Raw genomic sequence first — 18,050 nt, 5'->3', positions numbered from 1 at the left:
ATTCCCCAGAGCATGAAGCCTAGGTAGGTTTATACGCTAATAGGCATATATTAAAATGACATTTTGTTGCACAAATTTGTTGACATGAGGACATATTCTGAAGGGGGATTGTCATATTGTTTCATTAAGATTCTTTTTAACCAAAATTATACTGTGGTTAATAATTTCAACCAGTGAATGCAAGAAATGAAGAATGCAAAGCAGCCTCTTGAAAGAAATTTAATAATATGGTAAGCAAAAACTTGTTTCAGAAAATAACAAAACAATCATTTGTTTTCTTATTTTTTAAAAAATCTCTTAATTTGTAAAATAAGATTCCTGAGCTTTAAATTAAACTAGCTATACAATGGTAGGTTATTTTTCCCAGTTTCAAAATTATCTGCATTCTTCTATGCAATTACACACCCTCCTTTCTCTTTAAAAGGGTTCCTCTCTTCAGGAATGCCTTTCACTAGTGGGTCTTCTCCCGATCTTTCTTCAATATAATTTTTAATTTCTTCAGAACACTTAGACACCTTAAGGGAAAAAAAGAGAAAAACACATTTAATTTTTTTTTGTATAGAGGTAGGAAAGATTCATTTGATATGCAGATTTTGGGGTTGGGGGAACAACAGAGTCAGGTATTGAGTTCCAAGCGGTGACCACTCTATTGCTGAAATCGTATTTTCTGCAGTCAAGTTTGGAGCGATTTACATTCAGTTTGTATCTATTACATGCTCTTGCATTGTTGTTGTTAAAGGCGAAGTAGTCACTGGCAGGGAGTACATTATGATTTATGATTTTATGAACAACAGTTAAATCAGCTCGGAGATGACGTAGTTGTAAATTTTCTAGATTTAGTATTTGAAGTCTGGAGGAGTAGGGTAATTTGTTACGTGAAGGACTCTTCTTGTGAAGTATTTCTGGACTCCTTCAATTGTATTAATATCTGATATGCAGTGTGGATTCCACACAGGTGAGCTATATTCTAGAATAGGTCTGACAAATGTTTTGTATGCTCTGGTTAATAAATCACTGTTTCTAGAGAAGAAGCTACGTAAGATTAGGTTTACAATTCTTAATGCTTTTTTGCCAATGCTGTTACAGTGGGCTCTAGCACTTAGATCATTAAAAATGAGTACTACAAGGTCTTTGACTGAGTGAGGATCCTCTGTTAGTTCAGTTTTACCAGGTATGTATTTAGTATTCAGATTCTTTTTACCAATGTGTAAGACGGAGCATTTTTTGGTAGAAGAAGTATAACATATGCATACTGGGTATTTATGAAATATTGTATTCCAGAATAGCTTGCATAATGTTTATAATTAATTGTTTCATAATAAAATGAACATAAAGTGAATAAAACTCTCTTGCTATTCTGTAAGGGTGTAAGTAAGAAGTATTTTTCTGTACAAGCACAGCCTATAACCTTTTTCATGGATTACCTTTGTAGGAATTCAAGTGCCTGGGACATAGAAACATAGAAGACTGACGGCAGAAAAAGACCTCATGGTCCATCTAGTCTGCCCTTATACTATTTCCTGTATTTTATCTTACAATGGATATATGTTTATCCCAGGCATGTTTAAATTCAGCTACTGTGGATTTACCAACCACGTCTTCTGGAAGTTTGTTCCAAGGATCTACTACTCTTTCAGTAAAATAATATTTTCTCATGTTGCCTTTGATCTTTCCCCCAACTAATTTCAGATTGTGTCCCCTTGTTCTTGTGTTCACTTTCCTATAAAAAACACTTCCCTCCTGAACCTTATTTAACCCTTTAACATATTTAAATGTTTCGATCATTTTGCCCCTTTCTCTTCTGTCCCCCAGACTATACAGATTGAGTTCATTAAGTCTTTCCTGATACATTTTATGCTTAAGACCTTCCACCATTCTTGTAGCCCGTCTTTGGACCTGTTCAATTTTGTCAATATCTTTTTGTAGGTGAGGTCTCCAGAACTGAACACAGTACTCCAAATGTGGTCTCACCAGCGTTCTATATAAGGGGATCATAATCTCCCTCTTCCTGCTTGTTATACCTCTAGCTATGCAGCCAAGCATCCTACTTGCTTTCCCTACCGCCTGCCTGCACTGTTCACCCATTTTGAGACTGTCAGAAATCACTACCCCTAAATCCTTTTCTTCTGAAGTTTTTGCTAATACAGAAGTGCCAATGCAATACTCAGATTGAGGATTCCTTTTCCCCAAGTGCAATAACTAGTGGCATTGATAAAGCCAACAGAACCATGATATAAATCAGCATTTCATGCGGATCATTTTAGGGGCGGGCTACCATTCCCGGCCCTACCGGAATGGGCCAGAAACACCCCCTCATGCGGGATTCGGCTTCTGTACATGCGCAGAAGCTGAATCTTGCATGAAGATATGCACCTGCAAGATTTCCAGGGGTTTTGGAATAGAATAGAATAGAATAGAATAGAATTCATGCCAGACTAATCTTATTGCATTCTTTGACAAAGTGACAAAATTAGTGAACCAGAGGAATGTGGTTGATATAACTTACTTGCACTCCAGTAAGGCATTTGAAACTGGCTAACCAATTGTACTCAATGTGTAGTGTTCAATGAAACTACATCTACATGAAGGGAAGTATGCAGTGGAGAACTCCAAGGCTCTGTTTTAGGCCCAGTACTCTTTAACATGTTCGTCAATAACTTGGACAAGGGTTTAGATGGGGAACTCATCAAATTTGCATTTAACCCCTAGCTGGTAGAAATAGCCAACAGTCCAGAAGATAGGCTCAAGATACAGAAGGATCTTGGCAGACTTGAACATTGGCCGCTATCTAATAAAAAAAGTAAGTGAAAAAAAGTAAGGTTGTACATTTAGGCAAGAAAAACAAATGCACAGGTATAATATATGTGGTACCTTGCTCAGTAGTAGTTACTATAAGAGGGAACTTGGAGTCCTAGTGGACAACCATTTAAATATGAGTCAGCAGTGGGCAGCAGCTGCCAAAAAAAGCCAACACAGTTCTAAGCTGCATTAAAAGAGGGATAGAATCAAGATCACGTGAAGTGTTAATACCACTTTATAATGCATTAGTAAGGCCACACTTGGAATACTGCATTCAGTTTTGGTTGCCACGGTGCCAAAAGGATATTCAGACTCTAGAAAGAGTACAGGAAAGAGCAACAAAGATGATTAGGTGACTGGAGTCTAAAACATTTGAAGAACAATTGCAGGAACTAGGTATGTCTAGTTTAATAAAAAAGACAAGGGGGGCACGATAGCAGTGTTCCAATATTTCTGGGGTTACCACAAAGAAGAAGGAGTCAAACTATTCTCCAAAGCACCTGAGGGTAGAACATGAAGCAATGTGTGGAAATTAATCAAGGAGAGAAGCAACTTAGAACTAAGGAGAAATTTCTTGATAGAACAAATTAATCCATGGAGCAGCTTGACTCCAGAAATTGTGAATGCTCCAACACTGGAAGTTTTAAAGAAAATGTTGGATCACCAACATTGTAGAGTTGTAGAGTTTCTTGCCTAAGCAGGGGGTTGGACTAGAAGACCTCCAACTTTCTTATTCTGTTCTATTCTATTCTAGAAATTCTTGCCACAATATAATCATTATTACATGAACTGTGGCTATTCTAAATTTTTATTTATAACCTCTTCACTTAAGACTTACTAAAATATCTATTTACTTATAAAGTTGCCTTAAACTAGCTTAATTCGATTCAAATCCATCAATGGAAATCCTTGGGTAATCTTTTATTTGAAAAACAAATTGAGAATTAAAGAGTCTGCTTGAGAAAGCATTTAAGAAAATTCATTTGTTCAAAAAGATAAGGGAAAATATTTATTTTACCAGGACTATCGGAATTATATTTATTTTACTAAGGCCAACATTAATACATTTCAGGATTTACTAAAAATTTAAAGGACTTGTTTTAGAATTATTTATTGTAAAAAAGTATTCATATATAGTTCTATTTCTTTTTAAAAAATCCATAATTAACAAAAAAGGCAAGTATTGTCTGCTTTCGTAGGTAAGTTTTTTGCCCATCAGAGTTTCATTGTTGTTATAAGATATTTTGATTAAAAACATTTAGTAGAAGCCTTTCTGTTTCTCACAGCTATATTTGGTAGCACAATTCTAGTGTCAGGCATTTTAGTAATTAATCTGGACACTGATAGATTTATGCAGGCATTCTTAGAATATAAAGCTAGAGTTTAACACTTTTGCTTGAAAGTATGTTCACTTGTTTAGAAAAAAAGGAGAAATGTAACTTGCAATATTTTAGGGTCTATATTATGTTGTTCCCTTTAGCCATCTGATTTAGCATGTTGTTCTTTTGAATTTATGTAAAATACATTGCAGTATTTGAGTTGTGTCTTTGTTAGGCTTTAATCCTGGCCACCATATTCTGAGTTGAACCAAATTTTTGGAGTCATAAGTAGAACTTCCCAGGTGACCTACTAAACAAATTGGAGAATATCAGAGATAAAATCTCAAAAATGCTTTATTTCAAAGCCAATTAAAACTCCTCTCAATGAAAAAGTCTTTCCAATTAGAGATCCATGCCCCCAAACAATATTTTACACAATGCTTACTTTTCTCTGTTTAAATAAGTAATAAATTTCAGTTCACATAGGAACTGAAATAGCAGTTTGTTCCAAGATCAAACTGCTGCTTTAAAAATATTTATTGCTATATATGTCTGTTGTTTACAGATGTTTAAATTTCATTGTTGATGTTTTAAAAGATTTGGATATGGAGAAAGAGGAGAGATGGGAAAAATTAAGGTTTCTTCTGGAGAAAAACAGATACATATGTCGTAAATCAAATCAAAATAATATTTAAAATAAGTGTATAATACATCATTAAAATAAATATGTTACTTTTAATTTGAGAAATAGAATCTGTACAATCTGGATATAAAGCAGATTTTTTTAATTTGGAATTATGGTTATTTCTGTAAATACAGTATCAGCAGCAATTAAGAAACAGCACAAATATTAAACACAATGTTAACCTCAAAATTCTTGGAGAGGGGCAGCATATAAATCTAATAAATAAATAATAATAACATATATATAATACATCCTGATACTTACATTTCCATTGAGTTAATTTTATAAATTCGTCATTTCTGCTAATGTACTAGTGGTGCTATACTTATCCACTTTATTACATGTTCAGGAAATACACAGTTGTCCAGATTTCTGGAAACAATTTATCTAGTCAGGTAAATGCCCTTTTATGTCATGGAAATTATCTAGCATAGTAATTATAATTCTGAATACTACTCAGAATACTATTTTTTTACTTTGACCATTCATTGCTTCCATTCTGTTCTATAACTTGGCTCCCTAAGTCTTATATTTAAGCTATGGAACACCCCCAAATTAACTCTCTGCTTGTACAACCCGTAATTAACCTGTTCACACTTCTTTCCTTTCCTGATAATTATGGTTTTTCTCTAAGCTGTGCTTGTGTCATCCATTTTGCCATTAATATTGAACAGACATTCTCACAGTCAGTCATTCCCAGGCTGTGGTTGGGGTTACAGGTAGGGAGGAGATGGCTGCGAGATTCAATAGAAAGAGCTCAAGGTATTTTGTTCCCCCACCCCCCAAAAAGTCCCATTTTAGATAGTAATTATTAGATAAATCAGCTATAGACTAATTATTCAATTCAATTCAATTCAATTTATTGGATTTATATGCCGCCCCTCTCCGAAAACTCGGGGCGGCTAACAACAGTCATGAACAATATACATGAATAATATACAGTAAAAAAAAAATCCAATACTAAAAACTAACTTAAGACCCCTTAATGTAAAAAACCAGCATACATACACACATACCATACATACAGTTGTATCAGCCTAGGGGGAGAAGAAGTCTTAATTCCCCCATGCCTGGCGGCAGAGGTGGGTTTTGAGTAGCTTACGAAAGGCAAGGAGGGTAGGGGCAGTTCTAATCTCTGGGGGGAGTTAGTTCCAGAGGGCCGGGGCCGCCACAGAGAAGGCTCTTCTCCTGGGTCCCGCCAAGTGGCATTGTTTCGTTGACGGGACCAGGAGAAGACCCACTCTGTGGGACCTAACTGGCCGCTGGGATTCGTGCGGCAGAAGGCGGTCTCGGAGATATTCTGGTCCGATGCCATGAAGGGCTTTAAAGGTCATAACCAACACTTTGAATTGTGACCGGAAACTGATCGGCAACCAATGCAGACTGCGGAGTGTTGGTGTGACATGGGCATATTTAGGAAAGCCCATGATTGCTCTCGCAGCTGCATTCTGCACGATCTGAAGTTTCCGAACACTTTTCAAAGGTAGCCCCATGTAGATAAACAAACAGTTCTATATAAGGTCTACCAGCTTGGCTTCTCATAGGCATGGCTTAATTTAAAAAAGAAAGAAAAAAGAACAACTCACTAAAGAATACTCTCAATGAAGGCTAATTGTGCTCATTGGGCACAGTTGCTATCTGACTACAGTAAGAAATGATTAGAAATAGAGCAAATGAGAGAATAAATTAATTAGGAAAATAAAGATGAGCAATCCACCCAGTTATGTTAATGTTATGTTATGTTCTATGTTAAAGGGTTAAATAAGGTTCAGGAGGGAAGTGTTTTTAATAGGAAAGTGAACACAAGAACAAGGGGACACAATCTGAGGTTAGTTGGGGGAAAGATCAAAAGCAATGTGAGGAAATATTATTTCACTGAAAGAGTAGTAGATCCTTGGAACAAACTTCCAGCAGACGTGGTTGGTAAATTCACAGTAACTGAATTTAAACATGCCTGGGATAAACATATATCCATCCTAAGATAAAACACAGGAAATAGTATAAGGGCAGACTAGATGGACCATGAGGTCTTTTTCTGCCCTCAGTCTTCTATGTTTCTATGTTACGTCTTGTTGCAAGATCCACTTATCATTAAGTAGCAGATACTTTAACAGATGATTAAAAAAAAACAAATATCAGAACCACATTGATAAAAATAAGAGGACAAAAAGCAAATTGTATATAAAATGTAGCCCTGATGTGAAAAAAAAATAACAAGAATATTTCTCCTTCTAAAAACAAAACAAACCTGCCACTGTAAATTTTAAGAACTTTTGAGTGGCATCAGGCTGATCCTTTTAACAATGGAACACAAAGCAAATTATAATCTCTACTTTTTTTTTTTTGCTTGAGAGAGATTGAGGACAGGGAGGGAGGAAAACATTTTCTTAGTCTAGAAAATCCTGTTTGTGGCACTCTAAAAATAAATTGTGCCATAAATCTATCAGGAGATAATATTTGCCTGAAGCAACTCAGTCCCAATGCATTTTAACCCACATGGAATATATTGAAAAATATATATATTTTCAACACACATTTAAAAACACTGAAATGCTGTTCTTAAAACATTCTTCAAACTCAAGAGAGAAAATCATTAGGGTGAACTACTTACAGGTTGCCTTTCCAATTTGACTTCTTTTCGGAGTTGTTCTACTTCCATTTTCAATTTATCCTTCTCACTTAGGTCGTCTATGTTGATTGCTGGCATTTCTGGACTGGAGAAAAAAGGAAAGTGTGGGTTTCTCTCTCTCTCCCCCCCCCCCCCCTGTGTGTGTGTATGTGTGTAAGAAACTAAAATAAGATTATGACCATACAGATGATGAAGGAAAATCCTTATATTTTTTTGTACGAATTCCTCCCGATGTCCCTAAAGTAGCTGTTTCTTCTGCAGCCAGCTCTCTCTCAAGCTCCTTGCAACTATTTAAAGGATTTTAATTCATCAGCAGTATTTGTCCAAATCTATATGCCACAAAAATTGCCCCCTCCCCTTCTAGTTTTTATTGCTTCAAACCAAAATGAGGCCTTCCACATTCATGGAAAGCCAGCCAACCTTCCTTCATGTGCCTTCATGCCATGCCCAAATTTGCTAAAATAGCTCTAACAGAGAACACAGACGCAAAAAGAATCCATTCCTGCTAACATGGAATCTTGAGCTACTCAGATATAGAAGAGTTATCAAACACACCCACCCAAAAAATCCGCTTGAAAAATTTTAAATCTGGGATTGGCACACCTGTTCACACTACGCAAAGACGTTTGAGTGTAAAATGTCTTCCCTCCATGAAGGGAGCCTGAAATGAGTTGTGAGGTGTGGCAGAGTGAAGAGAAGAAAGCTACTACAGGCAGGATGTGTGCCTCTCCTTTTGTTACAATGGAAATACCAACCATAATGAGAGTTCCACAGGAAACAGGTTTGCTAAGGAAACATCTGGCTCTTTCCCTGTGCCAAGCTGCAGAACCTAAACAATGGGGGTGTTTGGAAAACCGACGTGGGAAAATAGCATATAAAAAAAAGCTTGTCCCTCTACGTACATGTCCTCTATTACTCATTTAGATGGAAGTTCATTTAAGTGAGTGCCCTTTGGAATGCCATTGGACTTACTTCCAAGAAGGCATGTATGGGATGGTCTTGCAATTCCCACACTTCACTTTGACCAAGTTATATAAAGTTGCCTCTCTCTCTCTCTCTCTCTCTCTCTCTCTCTCTCTCTTTGTATTTACAATATGCAAAATGCTGGTTGCAAATTTTTTTTTGCATAAATTGTTTGCAGGTTTTGTGTTCTTTTTCTCACTCTTTATTTTAATTAGCCCTGCCTGCACCGAATAACCCCAGGACCTTGTACTATGAAAATATATATATACAAAACCTTAGGTCAGTGGAAAATTCCGTAGCAAAATAGCTGTAACTTAGAATAAGGCAGATTCCAATGACCCTAAAGTAAGGGTGTCAAACCCACAGCCCACAGTCCAGATGCATCACATACTGGCCATGTCCACTTCTGGTTTACCAAAGAGAAAAAAGTCACGTTACATCATATGACGACAATGTGATGACACCCCTGCTCTAAAGGAAACAGTGTATCTTTTTCCTTATGGCCAATATTGTTTTAACATCCAGGCAGGGGTGGGCTACTGTCCGGATGGGGGGGAATGCAGTGGGGTAGCAAAAATGGAGCTCCACCCCAGAGCACCCAATCTGCACAAAAAGATATTGAAAGAAAATGCAGGGTCTCCTGCATAAGCCACGCCCACAGTGTGGCGTAGTAAAAATTTTGGTAGCCCTTCACTGCATCCAGGGATATCCAGACAATATTGCTTACAATTTATAACATGCAAATGAACTAAGTATAATTTACTGAATTTACCCAAAGCTTAGGTTAAGGTCATACATCAGCACATATCAGCATAGAACAAAGAACAACATTTTAGTTTCATGTGTTGAACAAATACCATGAGAGGGTACAATTTCATGAAGCTATGAAACCATAGCCCATCCTTCTCCAATCCTTCACAACATTAGGATGAGTGTTAAAATACCACTACTAAATTATTGATTGATTAATTGATTGATTGATTGGATTTATATGCTGCCCCTCTCTGAGGACTCGGGGCGCCTTACAACATATTTTAAAAAATACAAATATCCTAAATCCAATAAATTTAAACTGGCTAATCTAAAAACTCCAGCTACTTAAAAATCAATCATTCCCATTCAAACAACAAACATACTTGCATTCAACAGCATAGATTAGAATTATAGAAGTAATATGTAAGTAAAAAAAGCAGACTATTTGTGAACTGGGCCTTCATATAAATATAGCCAAAGAGAAAGCAGGTAGGGATTATTCCCCTACCTTCTGCCAAGGATATACAGTGATCCCCCGCTCGTTGCGAGGGTTCCGTTCCAGGACCCCCCGCAACGAGCGGGTTTTCGCGAAGTAGCGCTGCGGAAGTAAAAACACCATCTGCGCATGTGCAGATGGTGTTTTTACTTCCGCAGCGCTAGCGAGGAGCCGAAGATTGGGGGCGGCGCGGGTGTTTTAAAACGTCCCTGCCGACATGGGGGGCTCGCTAGCACCCCCCCGAACCCCCAACCCGGGTTTGGGGGGGTGCTAGCGAGCCCCCCATGTCGGCGGGGACGTTTTAAAACACACGCGCCACTTTCCAATGAGTCCCGAAGACAAACGGGGAAGTTTGATGTTTGTCTTCGGGACTCATTGGAAAGCGGCGCGTGTGTTTTAAAACATCCCCGCCGACATGGGGGGCTCGCTAGCACCCCCCCGAACCCCCAACCCGGGTTTGGGGGGGTGCTAGCGAGCCCCCCATGTCGGCGGGGACGTTTTAAAACACACGCGCCGCTTTCCAATGAGTCCCGAAGACAAACGCGGAAGTTTGAACTTCCCCGCTTTAGGAGTCAGCGGAGAACGGCGTGCCTGTTTTAAAACGATCGGAGCCAGCTGGCTCCGATCGTTTTAAAACAGGCGCGCCGTTCTCTGCTGACTCCTGGCGAACTTCCCGGGCGAAGGGCGGGCGAGCGGGTGCTGGGGGGGGCTTCGCCCTCCCGCCAGCAAGAGGGGGAAGACCCAGGGAAGCCGCCCAGCAGCTGATCTGCCCGGCTCCATCTACGCATGCGTGCCCATAGAAAAAAAGGGCACGCATGCGCAGATGGTGTTTTGACTTCCGGGTTCAAAAATCGCAAATTACCCTGTTCGCAATGGTTGGGGACGCAATAACCGGGGTATTACTGTAATGCTTTGGAAAGCCAGATAAACTTGTGAAGCTTCTGAAAAAGATTTAAGGACTATATTCAACCCACAGAGAGGCATATAATATTGCACATTGCAATATGGTATCTCCATGGGTTTCTTATCCATAGTGGTTGACTATAAAATTCTCATAACAATAGATTTGATGAGATAAATCAAACACTTTGAAAAGCAACACGAAATAAGTGTGAAATGAAAGATATAATAAAATATCAATAAATATTAAAATGTATTTACTGGTCCTTGATTAGCATCTAATCAAGTTTTTTGTTTGTTTATAATTTGACTTCTATGCCACCCAATCCCCAAGGAGTCAGGGCAGCATACAATAATAATATAAACACAAATACAAATAGATACCGAACAATAAGAAGTCAAATATAATATGTAAAACTATAATACCCCTTAATAAAAAGAGCCTATTAAAACAGTCATAATCACATGCATATATTCCATTCGTACAGTTCATTTGTATACAGCCTTTAGTATTTTTTTCAAATAGCTCAAAACAACAAACATATCAAATACATCAGGGTTGTCAAACTCAATTTCATCGAGGACCCCATCAGGGATGTGTTTGACCTCAGGGGGCCAGGATGGGTGTGGGATGGGGTAGGCATGGCCAGCTCAACATCACTTGTGTCGGGGCCACTTAGGTTGGCCTGAGCACTCTGCCAGTGAAAATGGGCTCCCGAGCTCCGTTTGTGGCTGCAATATCCTCCTGCAACCCTCTAGCAATGAAAACGTAGTCCTCCTTTGCTCTGATTTCACTGCCAGAGGCAGTGCTACAACAATGACTACTACTGTTAGTTAGCACCAGTTTATTGTAGTGGGTAAGGCATCAGGCTAGAAACCAGGAGGTTGTGAGTTCTAGTCTGGCCTTAGGCGCAAAGCCAGGTGGGTGATCTTGGGCCAGTTTCTCTCTTTCAGCCTAGGAAGCAAGCAACAGTAAATCACTTCTGACCATCTTTCAAAACAACAGGGAGAGTTTGTCTTATGTTTTCATAATTACTATTTGGTACTTTGCTACTTGTTCAGGAAGTCACCAGGAGTTAACTTGAAAATTAACACACACACACACACACACACACACACGTACGCACAAGCACACACACACCATTATTTAGCAGTGGAACATGCTAAACCAGATCCAGATCATAATAATCCATATTGCATTCTAACTCAAGGTTAATTTAATTAATTCCACGAGGGACTGGATTTAAAATAAGCATTCTTTGAGAACTACATCCATGCAATTTTTGGCAATGTTATAAAGCTGGCAGCTTGCCAATACCTTTGAAGATTCTTTTTAATCTAGCCAACATCCTAAATTTCCTAGAAAATCCCCCCAAGTACTAATTATCTAAGGATAAGTCAAGTTCTTGTGCAGTATGAATCCTGGTAGACAATCCATGAAATTGCTTCCGGATGAAACTCTATAGGATTGTCTGCTGAGTTGAAGTCCTATCTGCTTAATCCTGAACCAGTAAAAAAGTAGCATGAATTTTGTTACTCTCACTACAGATGCATTCCTGTCTTTAGGAATACACTGGCAATAAATTGAGCTCCTTGCAAGATAATAGGCTGACAAACAGATTTTATACACTTTAAGGGTATTGTGAGTAGTGTTCAAACTAGACAAGTCTTTCTCATTAATGGGCAAGAGATAAAATGGAGACAATGTCGTGGCAGGAAAATATATGTAGCTAGGTCATGTCTTTGCCTCTACAAGAGGAAAAGTCTCTTAGAGGCTCAGAATATTTCCTGCCCTATGGAATGAGATCCATCCAAACACCCATAAAACTTTTATCCTAACAATGTTATAATACTAATAATTCAGAAGTCCTTAAATGAGAGATTAAGGACCCCACAAGGTTTTGCCACATTTTTGGCAGTGTTTAATGTTGGTAAATGTCTTTTTAATTATACAAAAAATTCTCCAGCAACTGAAGGGGGGAAAATAGAATATTGCAGTATGTGCAAAACCTATTATAATATTGAAGGGCTTTAGTTTGGTACTACATTCAGTGGACAAGAACCATTTCATCCAATGACAAGAATACCTAACTATTATATAAACAAAAACATATGGTATGACAACATTTTAAAAGGCAATGAAATACAATGCCTAGAATGCCCCAAGATGGTATAGACTCCCTCTGTTGCAGTAGAATAAAACATTAACATCCAACCTCAACTTTTTACTTTTCCATAATAGTATAAATTAGCCATTTCTATAACCACAAAACAAATCTACAAATCTAAGTAATAAATAAACCACAAAACAACATAATCAGTAAAATCCAAAACCAAAAGTTTCATATTTTTCCTACCTCAAACAAAAAATTCAGCAGCAGTCTCCAAGTAGAAATAAAAACACTTATGTTCTTTTATTTGATCCAAACTGTCAATTTAGCAATCTCTGCCAACTCCATCAGATTCTGTAGCTATTCATCCATGGTTTGAATCAAAATGTCCTTCCTTCCATATAGTAGTCTTGCTGCTATAGATATGCAGCAAGACTACTATATGGAAGGAAGGACATTATACATATCAGAGTTCCAATTTTTCCCCAAGTCCTTTTCCATTAAATCCAAAAGAAAAAAATTCTAGTTTCATCTTCATCTTCACTGTAAGAATTCTGTGTATTAAGTTATGAATACAGTACTCCAAGATTTCTTTGCTTTATCACATGCACACCATAAATGGTAAAATATTCCTTCTTTACACATGCACACCATAAATGGTAAAATATTCCTTCTTTACACTTACATTTCAAACATTTATTTGAAATACCTTTATACATTCTAGATAACTTGTCTTGTGTTAAATCAGTGGTTCTCAACCTTTTTTTGGCCATGCTCCACCTAAGCATCTCTAAAATCCTGAGGCCTCCCTCCCTATGACATATAATTCTTATTGTTCAAAAAGTGAACTACTCACGCGGAGGAAGCCTAAAAGGCCATTAGCTATGTTTAAACAAGGTTCCAATTGCCCCCATTAAAAATGAAATTGCCTCCCTGTGAGGCGTGGGCCCCCATGTTAGGAATCAGGGCATTAAATTTAAATTTGAGTGCCAAAGCCCACTGCAAAGCCCAGAAGGCTTCAAGAGTTGTAAACCTAATCCTACGTAGCTTCTGCTCTGGCAATCTCACACTACTTACCAGAGTTTACAAAACTTTTGCCAGACCCATCCTCGAATACAGCTCATCTGTTTGGAACCCATATTGCATCTCAGACATTAACACCCTTGAAAATCTCCAAAGATACTTCACCAGAAGAGCCCTTTACTCCTCCACTCTGAAATAGAATACCCTATGAGACTAGACTTTCAATCCTGGGCCTAGAAAGTTTAGAACTAAGACACCTTAAAAAAAGATCTAAGTATTGCCTACAAGATCATATGCTGCAACGTCCTGCCTGTCGGCGACTACTTCAGCTTCAACCACAACAACACAAGAGCACACAACAGATTTAAACTTAATATTAACCGCTCCAAACCTGACTGTAAAAAATATGACTTCAGTAACCAAGTTTTCGAAGCTTGGAACTCATTACCGGACTCCATAGTGTCATCCCCAAACCCCCAAAACTTTACCCTTAGATTATCTATGGTTGACCTATCCAGATTCCTAAGAGGTCAGTAAGGGATGAGTAGAAGTGCACTAGAGTGCCTTCCGTCCCCTGTCCTATTGCTCTCCCATATCTCCTATATCTTTCTTCTATTCCTATATCTCTTCTTCTATTCTTACATTGATATGTTCTATTACTATACCTTCTTTTCTATTATTTCTTAAATATATTTTACCATGAGTATCTCCTCTATAACCTTCATCATGTATTTTACTATGTGTATATAGATATATACCCACTAAAACCCTCATTGTGTATTGGACCAAATAAATAAATAAATAAATAAGTAAGTAAGTAAGTAAGTAAGTAAGTAAGTAAGTAAGTAAGTAAGTAAGTAAGTAAGTAAGTAAGTAAATAAATAAATAAATAAATAAATAAAAAAGGAAAAAAAGTACTAGAGATACGGAGATGAGTTTCAACATGTTCTGAACAGTTCTGGAAAACTGATAGCGTAAATTTTGAATATTGTATTTTTCAGAGTATAAGAAGCACCTTTCCGCCTCCTAAAACAAAATGTGGGTGCATCTTACACTCTGAATATAGCTTTTTCAAAGTTTTTTTTTCCAGCCCTCATGAGGTGGCAATGATATTCCCCATAACTTGTAGGCTTATTTTCATTGCTACTCACTCCTAAGAAGGTTTTTTAAAAATCCCTAACCAGGGTATAAAATAATGTGCTGACCAGACTAAGGAAGCTAACCAAATGAGTACCTACGTAGTAGGCAGATCCCCCCCCCCATTTCCCTCCACTAAAATGAAGGTGAATCTTATACTCCTGTGTGTTTTATACTCCTGTACAGGTTATACTCCAAAAAAATATGGTACTTTGGAGAACCAGTAAATACCACCTCTGACTGGCCCTGCCCCAATCTAATCTCTTCCTCCAGGCCTAGCTGAGAAAAGTGGGATTTTGCAGTAACCTTCCCTTGGAGTGGGGAAGAATGGAGATTTTACTGTATCCTTCCTCTGCCCTTTATGTATGTATGTACGTATGTACGTGTGTGTGTGTGTGTGTGTGTTTGTTTGTTTGGAGGTAATCAAACTATTCTCCAAAGCACCTGAGGGAAAGACAAGAAGCAATGGGTGGAAACTAAACAAGGAGAGACGCAACCTAGAAAAAGATTCCTGATAGAACAATTAATCAGTGAAACAATTTGACCCCAGAAGTTGTGAATTCTCCAACACTGGAATTTTTCAAAATGTTGGATATCCATTTGTCTAAAGTAGTGTAGGGTTTCCTGCCTAAGCAGAGGGTTGGACTAGAAGACCTCCAAGGTCCCTTCCAAGACCTCCAAGGTCCTTTGTTGTTGTTTGCTGTTGTTATTGTTGTTGTTGTTTTAGTCACACAAAAGCCCCAGTAATACACAGCAAACAAGATTTATATGCTGGATTTCGTATCACAATATCACAAGTCAAACACTTCCCAAGCGTCTAGGACTGTGTGATGTATTTTTTTATGATGCACATAGATCCAAGTACGGTGGCCTTTTGCAATTGATAGATTTTGAGTTTATTGTTTTCAAATGCTGGTTGAGGTCTTTTGGCACAGCACCCAGTATGCTGAATACCACTAGTATTGGTTTATGCCAGTCATTTTAGTTCAATTTTAAGATTCTGATATTGTCTAAGTTTTTCTTGTTGTTTTTCATCAATTCGGCTGTCACCTGGTATGGCATCATCATAATCATCTATTATTATTATTATTATTATTATTATTATTATTATTATTATTATCATCATTATTATTATTAACAACTTGCAATATTATAATGAATTATAATGACTTGTCATATTATTAATTATTATCATGATAATGATGATAGTGATTATTATTATTATTATTATTATTATGTCAATACAACACAGCAAATGAGATCACTATGCTGGATTTCATAATTCATCATCATCATCATCAATTATTATTATTAATAATAATAATACTAACAACTTGCAATATTATAATGAATTATAATGACTTGTCATATTATTAATTATTATCATGATGATTATATTATTATTATTATTATTATTATTATTATTATTATTATTATTATTATACACACTGCAGTGCAGGCCAAAAGTTTAAAACTTTAGTTTTGAACCTATAGCAGCCCACCCCAATTTTAGTTTTCCATTAACTTCAGGGTGTGGTATGAGGTGGGGGGGGGATTGATATAAAAAGATATTTTCAACTAAACTTGATGCCTGGTGGTTTCATATTATTACAGTAGTCCCTCACCTATCGCTGGTGTTACGTTCCAGACCTGGCCGCGATAGGTGAAATCCGCGATGGGGAATTTATCTACTGATAGTACTTATTTAAGTATTTATATTGTAATTGTTTGGTAAGTTTTCATTGTTTTAAGTGTTTATAAACCCTTCCCACACAGTATTTATTTTAGATACAGTATTTAAATACAGTATTTACAATTTTAGATATATATTTTTTTAAAAAAACCTGCCGATCGAGTTTGGCAGGCTGTTTAAATCTGCCGATCGACTTCCTCAGAAACCTGCGATGAAGTGAAGCCGCAGTAGGTGAAGCGCGGTATAGCGAGGGACTACTGTACTTATATTGCTTCTTGTGGCATTTGTGACTGTCTTTTTATTATTACTTTTTTCAACTATCCAATCCAGCCCCCAATCTTGGGCCTTCACCCAATTATTCTCTTCCATGTCAAGGCTGTTTAGCTTCAGATCCACCCAAAGCCATCCTGGTGCTTTGTTGTACTGTATTGAAGTAGGAAGACAGGTGAGCAACCTCTTGATGAGGTATGCAAATATTAAGCCATGGGTAAAGCCACTTCTTTTACCAATTTCAAGTGATATTAATTATTTCAATCTACCACTACTTCCCCTGTTTTCATCTTTGTTTTTTCCAGCTTTATGCTATACCAGTGATGGCGACCCTTTTTTTTCCTCTGGTGCCAAAAATCAGTGCACACACACACACACTATTGCACCTAGGCGAGTGCCCACATCCATAATTCAATGCTTGAGGAGGGCAAAAATTGCCTCCCCTGCCCCTATGGAGGCCCTCTGGAGGCCAAAAACAGTGCATTTCCCACCTTCTGGTGGGCCTGGTAGGACTTTTAGTCATCCTCCCCAAAAACGCCCTCTCCCATCCCCCAGAAGCTGAGAATTCCCTCCCAGAGGCTCTGTGTGAGCTGAAAATCAGCTGGGCGGTAGGCACACGTGTGCCGGAGCTGAGTTAGAGCAACAGTTCACATGCCGGCAGATATGACTCCGGATGCCACCTGTGGCACTCAGGCCATAGGTTTGCCATCATTGTGCTATACTCATTTCATTTATTTATTTATTTGATTTTTATGCCGCCCTTCTCCTTAGACTCAGGGCAGCTTACAACATGTTAGCAGTAGCACTTTTTAACAGAGCCAGCATATTGCCCCCAAAATCCGGGTCCTCATTTTACCCACCTCGGAAGGATGGAAGGCTGAGTCAACCTTGAGCCGGTGATGAGACTTGAACCACTGACCTACAGATCTACAGTCAGCTTCAGTGGCCTGCAGTACAGCACTCTACCTGCTGCGCCACCCTGGCTCCTCCTCCTCCTCATTTTTTTTTTATTATTATTATTATTATTATTATTATTATTATTATTATTATTATTATTATTATTACTACTACTACTACTACTACTACTACTACTACTACTACTACTACTACTACTACTACTATTACCGCTACTATTATTATTAACTTGCGATATTATAATAGTCATTCATAAGTAACCTTGCGGGGTCTCTCTTTATCCATCTCGCTGGCTTCCTAGTTAAGACATTTAATAGGGGTCATCCCTCTCTTTCCAAATATTACTCCTATGAGGAG

General features: G+C 37.9%; 1 protein-coding gene across 4 annotated transcripts; it reads right to left on the bottom strand.

Moving 5' to 3' along the window:
• Positions 1-209: 209 nt before the first annotated feature.
• LOC139175696 (guanine nucleotide-binding protein G(I)/G(S)/G(O) subunit gamma-11) lies at positions 210-8,131 on the bottom strand. Of its 4 annotated transcripts, none has more exons than XM_070766898.1 (3): positions 8,036-8,131; positions 7,415-7,517; positions 210-515 (listed from the first exon to the last, which is right to left on the bottom strand). In XM_070766898.1, exons 2-3 carry the CDS (start codon positions 7,508-7,510, stop codon positions 390-392), a joined length of 222 nt encoding a protein of 73 aa, XP_070622999.1. In that variant the 5' UTR covers positions 7,511-7,517; positions 8,036-8,131; the 3' UTR covers positions 210-389. The 4 variants fall into 4 exon arrangements, with proteins under 4 accessions (XP_070622999.1, XP_070623000.1, XP_070623002.1 ...); XM_070766899.1 differs by having other exon boundaries at positions 7,992-8,125; XM_070766901.1 differs by having other exon boundaries at positions 7,415-7,512; positions 8,036-8,124.
• Between the last annotated feature and the right edge of the window lie 9,919 nt (positions 8,132-18,050).

Source organism: Erythrolamprus reginae, chromosome Z, assembly GCF_031021105.1.
Source record: "Erythrolamprus reginae isolate rEryReg1 chromosome Z, rEryReg1.hap1, whole genome shotgun sequence".
In the NCBI taxonomy this organism is placed as follows: Eukaryota; Metazoa; Chordata; class Lepidosauria; order Squamata; family Dipsadidae; genus Erythrolamprus; species Erythrolamprus reginae.
Note: the sequence above shows the minus strand (reverse complement) of the source record. Positions and strands in the feature narration are given on the sequence as shown.

Coding starts and splice junctions, on each gene's coding strand:
- LOC139175696 (XM_070766898.1), bottom strand. CDS start 7,510: ATGCCAGCAATCAACATAGACGACCTAAGTGAGAAGGATAAATTGAAA. Junction 516..7,414: donor TCAAATTGGAAAGGCAACCT/GTAAGTAGTTCA, acceptor TTTTCCCTTAAG/GTGTCTAAGTGTTCTGAAGA.